Here is a 12,675-nt window from a genome sequence, read left to right on the forward strand (position 1 = left end):
AGCAAACTTTACGAAGGATTGATTAAAACTAGACTGGAGAAAGAACTTGAACAACAGGGAGGACTTTCTTCGAACCAGTTTGGATTTAGAAAGGGTAGAACCACAACCCAAGCTATTGAGAGGGTGATTCAAATACAGGCAGAAAGCAGTGAAAAATGGGCTGCCTTGATAACGCTAGATGTCAAAAATGCTTTTAACACTGCTTCTTGGAGCATTATTTTGAGAGAACTTCGTAGGATGAACATTTCTCAGTATCTACAACAAATAATCGTTAAGTACTTCAAAGGACGAAGAATACGATTTCATGATTTAGAAGATCTTGAAATGAGTGCTGGCGTTCCACAGGGATCTGTCCTAGGACCCACCTTGTGGAACATTCTATATGATGGTGTCTTACGCCTGCAGCTGACAAAAGGGACAACATCTATTGGTTATGCAGATGACCTTGCAATAGTGGTAATAGCAGAGAATGTAGAAGAACTGACCTTCCGAGTAAATGAATCATTGAGACGAGTTAACCTTTGGATGGTAAATAATAAGTTGAGATTGGCTCCACATAAGACTGAGGCTGTAATTTTGAAAGGTTCCAGGAATTGGAAAAATGTCCGTTTCTTATTAAATGATACAGTGATTATCCCAGGAAAGTCTGTACGATACCTTGGGGTTCTTATTGACAGGAATTGCACATTTGGTGCACATGTGAAGGCAGTAACCCAAAAGGCAGAGAAGAAGGCATCGGCATTAGCCAGACTTATGCCTAACATCGGGGGACCAAGAACAGTTAAGAGACAGATTATGTGCTCTGCAGTATATTCCATTTTACTTTATGCTGCACCTATCTGGCACAATGCACTCAGGAGGAAGATTCACCGAAGAGCTATGGAAAGAGTACAGAGGAAAATGCTGCTCAGAGTTACCTGTGCATATCGAACTGTTTCGACAGCAGCTTTACAAATTGTAGCTGCCAGTATTCCCATTGACCTCCTCGTTGCAGAGAGAAAACTTTGGCATGAAAGGGGTGCAACTATATCTGCTGAGGAAAAGAAAGCCTCGAGGAACCAACTCTTACTAGAGTGGCAAGACCGATGGGATGGCACAACCGATGTTGGCCAATGGACAAAAAAGCTAATACCCAACATAGGAGACTGGCTTAAATGTAGACATCGGCAGGTAGATTACTATCTGTCGCAGATCCTGACAGGACATGGAAGATTCGGCGTATACGCCATGAAGATGGGAAAGACGCAGGGAGATGGTTGTTGGTACTGTTCTGAAAGGGATACAGTAGAACACACCTTTTTCTACTGTGTTCGATGGGAAGAAGAACGAAGAAAAGCCTGCCAACAACTTGGCCGACAACTCACGCCAGGGAATCTGGTTCAGATTATGTTAGAGAGCCCGTTTGCCTGGAACACAGTAAAGGCAATGGCGACAAGCATTATGGGGATGAAGGAGAAAGAAGAGAAAGGAAGAACTTAATAACATACATCACTCCATTCTGATGTCATGCCGACAAGCAGTTCCAGAATGGTTTGAGTGAAGAGGGCAGGGGTTTTTAGTTGGTGGAAATCCAACTCCCACACAGAGTGGTGTCTTTAAAAGATTTTCCCCTGCCATAACAAAAAAAAAAAAAAACTACTACTACTACTACTACTACTACTACTACTACTACTACTACTACTACTACTACTCTTTTAGGATTTTAGCCATCAATTTTATTAATAGCAAAGGTTATCAATGTACCTACACTACCTGATGGTACTGAGGTATCCTTTTTATAATTACAACAGCTTTAACAATGATATCCTAAGAAATGAAGTTTCCTTGTCAAGTTCATAGCAAGCAACAAGATCCAGATCTAAAATAAAATTATCCAGAAGATAAACAAAATAGATGACAAGAGTAAGTTCACAGGTACGACAATAAACAGACTTGTAACGACTCCACTAATGAAAGATATAAATCAGGAAATTGTAGACTATTAAAAAAAACCTTTAGTTTGAGTCTAACCTGATCATCAGCTTCTTGATATGGATCTACGAACACTTGTGCACTTGCAATAACAATTTCTTCAACAGGACGGTCTTTGCTGTCAGTTTCAATTTGTTCCATTGCACTAAGAGTACCAAGACCACCAACAACTCGACCAAACACACTGTGCTTTCCATCCAAATGTCGACAGGAACGGTACGTGATGAAGCTGTAGGGGAAGCAGATTTGTTGTATTTAAAAATTAACACACTGACGACAACTTAAACTAAACCAACAGGTTCTCATTTACACCATACACAAACAGGAACATTAATTAAAAAGAGCAGGTAAACATCTTTAACTTTCACTCCAGCAGTCAAATTTTTTCGAATCTCTTCGATGTAGTGTCCGCTGTGGCAGTCAACTTTAGTTGATTTGGCAATTTCCGACTATTGTTCACACCATTGTTGTTTTCAAATCGGCAGTTAATAATGCATACATGTTTATGCATCTCTTGGGCATATGCTGAGAATATTGCTGAGGCAAAGGTGTGAGTATTAGACCTAAATTTCCTTGCCAGCCAATATTCCTCTCTGTTTCTCAGCTGGTACCGCACTAGTGAGCAACTACAATTTGCTTTACATGGCACCGGCACAGATAGATATTATGGTGACGGTAGGATAGGAAAGGGCTAGGAGTGGGAAGGAAGCGGCCATGGCCTTAATTAAGGTACAGACCCAGCATTTGCCTGGTATGAAAATGGGAAACCACAGAAAACCATCTTCAGGGCTGCCGACAGTGGGGATCAAACCCACTATCTCCCGAATGAAAATTCACAGCTGCGTGACACTAACTAGTGAGCAACTATAAGTGTGCGAAGTAACATTAGTAATGACAAAGTGGCAGATTCGGGTTCAGAATTGTCTGTAAATGTGGACAATCAAAGTGATGATAATGATGATTAGGGCCTGGAGTTTTATGCAATACCAAAGTGCAAAATATGTACATAAAACGTAGCAAATATCAGTGAAATATGTGATTAAATACCTAATATTCATCATCATCATCATCATCATCATCATCAATGTCCCACTCCAGTTGCCTGGGTGTGGTTATCTAATATTCATAAAATATGTAATTAAATATGTAATATCAATAACATATGTAATAGTACTAATGCACTAAATTTACAACAATGTATGTATATACCTTTTATTATGACTTATGGATATGATATGAGACAATAGAATATTTTTAAATACCTCCATATTTTGATGCTTTATACCATCTACTGTTTTTGACAGTATTAGATAATCAAATTGAAGGTATAATCAAAATAGTTCCAAAATAATGTTATGCACTGTAAATTGTGGAATATTGTAACCGTACAAAAGTACGATCCCCGATTTTAGGTTAGGGAATTTTTGTAAATAATTTGTAATATAAAGTAGTGAATATCATGTTAAGTTTGTTAAATTAAGATGTTAGAACATAATATTGTAAGAAGAATTTGCACCATTATATTTTGTATAAATTTCTGTTTGGGGAAGAGTCTGTGCACATGGCCTAGCAGTGAAGATTGTACAACAAAGAAAAAAGTGGCTGTATCAGTATAGACGGTTAAAGTCGGTTAAAAGTGTTGCAACAAGTGGTTTAGAAACCCGGGGCATAGCCGGGAAGTGTATGCTGAAGATGGTAATTCATCAGTGTGGATGAATGTGCTAGATCACTATTTGCGAATCGGCAGTTCGGTAACCAATCCAAAAGCTCTGATTTTGAGCGAGGTTGCATTGACCAAGAGACGCTTGAAGATGTTGCAGTTGGAGTGTTGTTTTCAGTGGACTTTTGCAGACATGACAGCCACGTGGAGCAAGCCTATATATACGTGTGCATGTGTGTGCAACGAGGAGATTACTATTAATGTTCATGACGACTGCGGTTGCTGCTGATGATGATTACCATTATGAAGTCTTCGCTGTACGAGTTCTTTACGGTTTCATTACTGTACTGTTATGGAGTCATGATGAGTGCATTACTCAGTAATTAAAGGTTCCCGGTGAGCAGTCAGTGACAGATGCTACATGGTGTTCTTTTGTAAGTCAGACTTTGGATTATTCCTCTCTGAGGAAATGCACACTGTGGGTAGTGTTTTATAGGTGTAATATGGAGATAATGTGTTGTGCACAGAAATGATTATTGTCAGAAGAAATTGCAGGCCAAGTGTTCAGCGCTTGATCGTTCTTTAATTGATTTAATGTGGCTTTTTTTTTTTTGCTAGTTGCTTTACGTTACACCGACACAGATAGGTCTTATGGCGACGATGAGACAGGGAAGGGCTAGGAGTGGGAAGGAAGCGGCCGTGGCCTTAATTAAGGTACAGCCCCAGCATTTGCCTGGTGTGAAAATGAGAAACCACGGAAAACCATCTTCAGGGCTGCCGACAGTGGGGTTCAAACCTACTATCTCCCGAATACTGGGTACTGGCTGCACTTAAGCGACTGCAGCTATCAAGCTCGGTAATGTGGCCTTCAGAACAATGTAGAGTTTTTTCTTTGTAAATTGTAGATGTATGTAGAAAGTTTACAGTATCTCATTGAAAGAGTAGCGTTCACTAGCCATGAATACGGTCTTGACATAAATATAAAGAAAACCAAAGTTATGGTCATAAGTAAAAACTTTATCCCTGCATGTCATCTAGTAATTGACCATAAACCTGTTGAACGAGTCCGGAAATACCCTTATCTCGGCACCATCATTAAAGATCAATGGGATAATTTGGTTCAAGTGAAATCCTGCATTGGAAAAGCTAGGACTGTGTTCAAGAAACTGGGAAAAATGTTCAAAAGTCGTGACTTAACACTAGTTACAAAAATGACACTCCTTTGCTGCTATGTTTTTTTTGTTCTCTATTACTGTGTTGAAACGTGGACTTTAACGAAGTCACTCAGTAAAATATTAGGGGCCTTTGAGATGTGGCTATACTGAAGGATGCTAAGAGTGTCAAGGACAGATCATGTCACAAATGCAGAGATCTTTCTAAGAATGAGAAAAGATAAGGAAATACTGACCACAGTAAAAACGTGAAAGCTATAATACCTCAGTCACATCATGAGAAATAGAAGCAGGTACCATCTACTGCAAGGAAAGATACCTGGAAAGAGAGGTGTTGGCAGGAGACAAATCTCCTGGAAAAAATACCTCAGAGACTGGACTCTCAAGACATTGGCAGAGTTACTCGAAGCAGCTCACAACAGAGAAGACACAGCCAAGATGGTTGCCGACATCTGGAACGGATAGGGACTAGAAGATGAAAAAGATGCATGTGGATGTTTAATTTTGCAAGCGGCAAAACAAGTTGGTCTCATCATGTGATGATAATTGTTAGTGTTTGTTTTGTTTTGTTTTTGTTTCAGAAGTAAATTCATGTAGTGAAACGGATAGCAAATCTTTTATTGGTCGAGTAAGGAAAAACCTGGCATGCTACCCAAATTTATTTTCAGGGTTAAATAGTAGCAGGTAAGGTAATGAAGCAAGTTTGGAGCCTCGTCAGCCTGATGATCGTCGCCATGGGAGAAGGAGTTCATTCATACTCATCAGAGTCAATTATTCCTGTACATCTTTTGCAGGTGGCACCCAATTTTATTATTTATATTTTGTTCAAGTTACCATTTATTCATTTTGTGTTAGAAGCTCACCAAAAAGATACAATATATTAGACAATGTATTGTTGTAGCTAATTTACTGCTGACCTCATGCCCTGAAAATAAAACAAATACTACTAAATTAAGTTAACATAGAATCTGTCTTCAAACCCCATTGAAGTAACACAAATACGTAAGCTAACCTTTTTTTATCGCGATGCGCAGTTTGTCACCAAGTACTTCTCCCATGTTTTCAAATGTGATGTTCTGGCACTGATCCAATAAAATTCTCATTCAACATTGCAGGAAGTGCATATCTTAAAAGATAAAACTAGCTGGTGAAATATCTTCCAGGGGCTCTTCTCGTTCACCACTTGCAAACAAATAAGAGTGCTTGAATAACCTGGATATTATATCAAGACTGCATGGAGTTTATTAGAAATTCTGACCAATGTAAGGCACCTAGCCATCCCAGATTTTGAGAAAGGATTAGTGCTGTTTTATGCAGTTGAGGCACTCGGACGTACTGTGCTTCACTGACAATGAGTTAGAAATCCCTATTTTAATCCTCGAGAGGGTGTGCACGGTCTTAATGGCCGTGCGTGGCAAAGACATCTTATTATCTTCAAGGTCATGCGAGCATATGTTCCCTCCCCTTCAGTACCTTCGAATGGACTCTTCCTGAACCACAGAGTTATTTTTAGACAGCTGACCCTCAGACCACACATGCCTCCTCACATTATAGAAACCCAGTCAGTTGCACTGTGCGCACTTCCTCATGGCATGATAAGTGATTTTTAGTGACAGTTTATTTTATTTTGAAATAGTTTTATGTGATAAAAAAAACTTGTGTCCTCATCCTGAGGTGGTGCAGCTCTTTTCAGGCACACCCCCATTGGAGGTGAGCTGCGTGTACCTTTTGAACCACATACCAGCCCTCCTGCCATTCTTAAATTTCTGGCAGTACCGGGAATCGAACCCAGGCCTCCGAGAACGGCAGCTAATAACACTAACCGTTACGCTATGGAGTCAGACGTTTTATGAATATTTATTGTCTCTTTCTGGCCATGGACTGCCAAAGGGTAGAGGAAAGAATTAAAAAAACTTCTCAGCAATGTAGAAAACGATTTGCTTTCGTCATATTCAGAGGAATATGGAACTGACTAGAGTGAAAAAGGAAGCAAAAGAGAATTATATGAATGGCATACTTCAAGAGGGTAATCACCACAAAGGGAAATGGAAAAAGCTGTATTCATATATCAGGAATCAAAAAGGAAAAGGAATCCAAATTCCTACAATGGTGGGAGAAGGGGGTGAACACTATTTAACAGATACTGAGAAAGCAAACCTATTTAGTAGGGAATTTAAAGATTCAGTAGATGATTGTCATGAGTTGGAAACCGAAACAGAAGATAGAGAGGGAGAGAGACAGAGGGAAACAAGAAGCTTCTCATTCACAAACAAAGATATTTTCAGAGAAATCAAACTGCTTCAGCAAGGAAAAGCAGCAGGAAGTGATCAAATTACTGGGGAGCTATTAAAGACAATGGGGTGGTACATAGTGCCTTATTTAAAATTTCTCTTTGACTATGTCATAAATAATAGTGTAATACCAAAGGAATGGAAGGAATCTATAATAATACCAATTTATAAAGGAAAGGGTGATAAAAGGAAACCAGAGAACTACAGACCAATCAGCCTGACCAGTATAGTTTGTAAAATACTGGAGAGTTTAATATCGAAGTACATCAGAGGGATATGTGATGATAAAAATTGGTTCATGAGGAGCCAGTATGGATTTAGAAAGAAATTTTCTTGTGAGGCACAACTGGTGGGATTTCAGCAGGACATATCAGATCAGTTGGATTCAGGAGGTCAGTTAGACTGCATAGCCATAGATCTTTCCAAAGCCTTTGATAGAGTGGAACATGGAATATTATGAAAGAAATTGGAGGGAATAGGATTGGACGTAAGGGTTACACGTTGGATAAAAACATTTCTAAATTCAAGGGTTCAGAAAGTCAAAGTAGGAAACAATGTATCTCAGGAAGAGAAAGTTTGGAAGGGAATTGCACAGGGTAGTATAATTGGACCGTTACTTTTCTTAATATACGCAAATGATTTAGGGAAAAATATAACATCAAAAATAAGATTGTATGCAGACGACATAATTGTTTATAGGGAAATAAACAACATTGAGGACTGTTCAGAATTACAAAGGGACCTTGAAAGTATCCAACAATGGGTTGAAGAAAATAATTTGAAGGTTAATGGAGGCAAATCAACTGTTACAACTTTTACAAACAGGAGCTTTAAAACTGAATTTGAATATACTTTGGATGAGGTAGTTATCCCAAAAGATGGCAAGTGCAAATACTTAGGTGTGAGATTTGAAAGTAATTTGCACTGGAAGGGTCATATTGATGACATTGTTGGGAAAGCATACAGATCATTACATGTCATAATGAGGCTACTTAAAGGATGCAACAAAGAATTAAAAGAAAAAAGTTACTTGAGTATGGTTCGTCCATTATTGGAATATGCAAACAGTGTTTGGGATCCTCACCAAGAATACCTAATAAAAGAAATAGATAGTGTGCAGAGGAAAGCAGCAAGATTTGTAACAGGGGATTTCAGGAGAAAGAGTAGTGTATCAGAAATATTAAAGGAACTTGGGTGGGAAACTTTAAGTAAGAGAAGGGAGAAAAGTAGACTTATAGGATTATATAGAGCCTATACAGGAGAAGAAGCATGGTGAGATATCCGTGAGAGGCTTCAGTTGGAAAATAATTATATCGGCAGGACTGACCACAAACATAAAATTAGAAGGAATTTTAGCAGAAGCGATTGGGGTAAATTTTCATTCATTGGGAAGGGTGTGAAGGAGTGGAACAGTTTACCAGGGGTAGTGTTTGATCCTTTTCCAAAATCTGTACAGATATTCAAGAAGAGAATAAACAGGAACAGAGAAAATAAATGAAGTGTTAGAGGGCATTCGACCAGTGCAGGTTATTGTAAATAAAAAATGTGTGTGAATAAATTAATTCCATCCCCTGGTCTAAGGAGTTTGGACAGCCAAAGTAGGGGGCTGCCTGTAGGGGTGAAGTACAGTGGGGACTTCGAGGGCCCTGGGACCGCTACGGTAGCTGTGAAGGCCCTTCAGGAACTCTGAAAAGTGGTGGCAAAAGGGGCTCTGGTTAAGACGCAGCAGGTCGTTATGCTACTTAGGATCCAGAATGGGTAAAAAAAAAAAAAAAGTAAGTAAATAAATGCAATGTAAAGTTTAATCTAATACCAGTTGTATAGTATCATTTGAAGTAATTCCACATACTGTATATCAGTTGACTATATTTGTAAGTATTACAGGAGATATTATAAGTAGAATTTTGTAAACAATATAAATTTATTAAGGATGAGCTGTGTGTTTAATAGAAAACATTGTTAGCGTAAATTGTATAATATTGTATTATAGGAAAATTTTCTTCTCTTGTTAATTTAATATTTAGTGCTTGACAATAATGTATTTTAGTGTACCATTTGCCACCGAGGTAGACACCTCATTTGCAAATAAAGAGATTTTGATTTGATTTGATTTGAAGAACCCTGGAGTGAAATTGCCGAGGCTCCATCTATATGGGCAGTGGTCAGAGGGAAGTACGGGGCAATAAGCACCAGTTGATTTTTGATGATAGTGAAGAGTCTGATGTAGAATTCAATTCTCTTTTAGCTTTGGATTAGGAAGAGGGCGACGATACTGTGGAAATGGATGACCATAAGTCTGATTCCGAACAATCAGGTGATGATGAAGATGCAAGTATGGGATCCGGTAATTAACCACCTCTTGTTTACATCGGTAAGGATGGCCAAACTTTTTGTAAAGACAAAGGTCCTTCTCGAACACAACGAACCAGTCGTTATGACTTGATAAGCCAAATGCCTAATGTAAAGCAAGTGGTTGCTAGAGCAATTACAGTAATCCTCCAAAAACTTGGAACTTTTTTTTTAATGGAGGATATGCCAGAGAAATTGTAGGCTTTACTAATCAAAGAATCAATAAAGTTTGGTCTAATTACTCCCGTAATCGTGACACGCAAAACACAAATAAGACAGAAATAAAATCTGTTATTGGCCTCATCGATAGCTCTCAAAGTATTGAGAGTAAACGTACAAGCTTCAATCCCATATGCTTCTAATACAGGAATACTACCAATATTCCCAAGATTAAAGACCAGACAGGCATCGTAAGCACTAATTTTCAGCAAATCCGATGAAATTAATGTTGTTTTGCGGCATCACAACCAGATCAGTTTATTGAAGCTTTCATTTCGGTTTTGGGTTTTCCCATGGAAACTTTCTTTTCTTTTTTGAAGGTCTGGGTGTGCTAAGAGTAGATTCTCATGCTGAGTAACTGAAAGAGCGCAAGTTCGAGCACAAACATTTTTAGAAAACATTTTGAGATGTTTTAAATTTTTCTTACCTTTAATAAATATGTTTTTATATTGGCAGTTAGTTTGTGTTGTGTTGTTATAAATATTAAAATACTTTTCATTATTACAGTACATTTTGACGTTCCCACATCGAACAAAGTTCAACTAAGTTTGTATTATTTTTTAATCTTCCTCTTTAGTTCTAGTAACTTCATTTTCTGTTCAATATTTGTGTTAAGTAATGTATAATCGTGTTTTCAGCTTGAACTGAATTGAATTGAATTGAGAAATACATTGAGGGCAAGTGTTTATTTTCTATTAATTATCATGGTTACTACTATGTTTCATTGCGATAATCACTGTAAATCATGATATTGTATTAAAAAATTCTGTGGGATTGATATGTATCCATTCGGCTATAAAGCACATTTCTTTAATCTCAAACAATATTTCTTTTGACATGTAACTTGAAATTAACATGCTGATAAAATTACATTGATAGTTTTAACTTTACTCTTTCCCAGTAAACCCTCTTGAGGGTTAAGGGGATTTTAAAGCCAACTTTAGCAATTGAAATATAATTCTATATGTGATGAAATTCACCAGTTATTTTACTACATTCTGATTAAACGATCTGACACACTATTTAATCTTTATAAAAATAATGACCTAGATTTGTACAAAAATGTTATATTCTTCACATAATATGTTTTTTTTTTGCTATTGGCTTTACGTCGCACCGACACAGATAATATGTAAAAAAGTGAAATATTACTGAAATATAAATGTTAAAATGTAATCACTGAGTAGAATTTAAAACAAATTACGATGATGAACAATGATTGTGAGTTTAAAATAATCAGTGGATCTAATACGCAATGCCTTACTTTCAGTAAAATGATGGATGATAGATTATGGCAGAATAAGACACTGCCATAAAATGCAATAATATATCATGCAAGTTAATATAAAAATAAAACACATTAAAATACACAAACACAAACTAAAATAGATTCAATTTAATAAAACATAGTAAACAATAATATAAAGACTGATACGAAACACTAAGTTTATATAAAATAAAACAAACCACTATCCCTCATAAAACAGATGACGAGGTCTGCTAACTGCTCGTCATCTCGTAGGATGAGGGAGATGGTACTGAGGAGTTTCAGACTACGGTGTAGATCGGCCAGATCCACGCACTCCGTAAGGATGTGTACCACGGTAAGATTGTAGCCGCAAGTACACACCAGATGGGGTTTTCCTTTTGGTAAGTAGGAGTGCGTTTCTATACCGTGGCAATCCGAAGACAACATAATACCACCGCTTCCCTCCGAGAAGCCCAAAGGGAAGTCATCCATACCTTTGTTTATCGCTCTCAGCTTATTTAGAAGTGGAGTGGCCTGCCACTGTAGCTTGGGAGTCACATAAACGTGATTCTGGTGCCGGCATCCGAAAACCAGGCCAGCAGGTCCTGGATCTGCTGCACCAGAGGATGCCGAGGAAAACATATACCAATAGATTGTAGCGATCTCAAGGAGTCGGTACTCAGCAGAAAGTGTCGGTGCTCATCGGACACCGTGTACCGCAGAGCTTCACAGATAGAATAGAGCTCTACTGTGTACACACTACAAGTTTCTGGGAGAGCAAAAAGAAACCCATCATTGTCAACAACGAATGCACAGCCCAGTTTCATCACAAGATACATAGATAGGAGGTTACATTTAATTTTTCCTTTGTAAAGAAGCCCACTTTTGTTTCTGTCCTCCAACCATCCATGTAAACGACAACTGAATCTGGATAAGGGCCAACAACGGACAGGAAGAGCCTCCGATAAATTGAGGGGTCCATGTTTTTCTTTTGGGCCAGTGTGCAAATCCAGGATTATTTCAGGTCGTCGTGTTATGCACGGAGGTACCACACTTCGTTGTATGACAAGACAGGGAACTGAAGGTCGCCAATTTACCATCCTCTCAAATAGCTTACACAAACAGTTAGTAAGACAAATAGGTCTGTAACTTCCTGCATACTTAGGATTTTTGGTCAGGCTTGAAGATAAGAATTACTATGCCCTCTCGCCACTGAGATAGAAACACACCCTCTATCGAGATTCGGTTGATAATAATGTTATTGGCTTTATGTCCCACTAACTTATTTTTCAGTTTTCTGAGACGCCAAGGTGCCGGAATTTTGTCCCGCAGGAGTTCTTTTACGTGCCCGTAAATCTACCGACACGAGGCTGACATATGTGAGCACCTTCAAATATCACCGGACTGAGCCAGGATCGAACCTGCCATGTTGGGGTCAGAAGGTCAGCGCCTCAACCGTCTGAGCCACTCAGCCCGGCCAGATTCGGTTGAGCACACGAAGGAGATGTAACAGACTATCCTCACTAAGGTGTTTCAACATCTGGTTATGGACACTGTCTGGTCCAGCAGAAGTGTCCCTGCATAGCGCCAACGTCCTGCGGAGTTCCCACTCTGTAAAGGGCATATGTTATAGTCCTCTGAAGCTTGAGTGGCAAAACTGAGGTGATGACATTCTGCCTCCCGCTTCAGAGCGAGGAAGTCACGATGGATATTCCCGGAGCCAGACACATCCGTGAAATGACTGGCTAGATGATTAGCAATTGA

General features: G+C 38.6%; 1 protein-coding gene across 4 annotated transcripts in view; it reads right to left on the reverse strand.

The window, feature by feature from the left end:
- The window catches only part of LOC136864585 (RING-type E3 ubiquitin-protein ligase PPIL2), a 308,814-nt gene that overhangs the window by 75,197 nt on the left and 220,942 nt on the right, over nt 1-12,675 (reverse strand). For all 4 annotated transcript variants that reach the window (XM_067141780.2, XM_067141779.2, XM_067141781.2 and 1 more), the window contains exon 9: nt 2,011-2,200. In XM_067141780.2, the coding sequence (XP_066997881.1) occupies nt 2,011-2,200 (190 nt within the window). The remainder of the gene's footprint in view (nt 1-2,010; nt 2,201-12,675) is intronic.

This window comes from Anabrus simplex, chromosome 2 (assembly GCF_040414725.1).
Source record: "Anabrus simplex isolate iqAnaSimp1 chromosome 2, ASM4041472v1, whole genome shotgun sequence".
Lineage (NCBI taxonomy): Eukaryota > Metazoa > Arthropoda > Insecta > Orthoptera > Tettigoniidae > Anabrus > Anabrus simplex.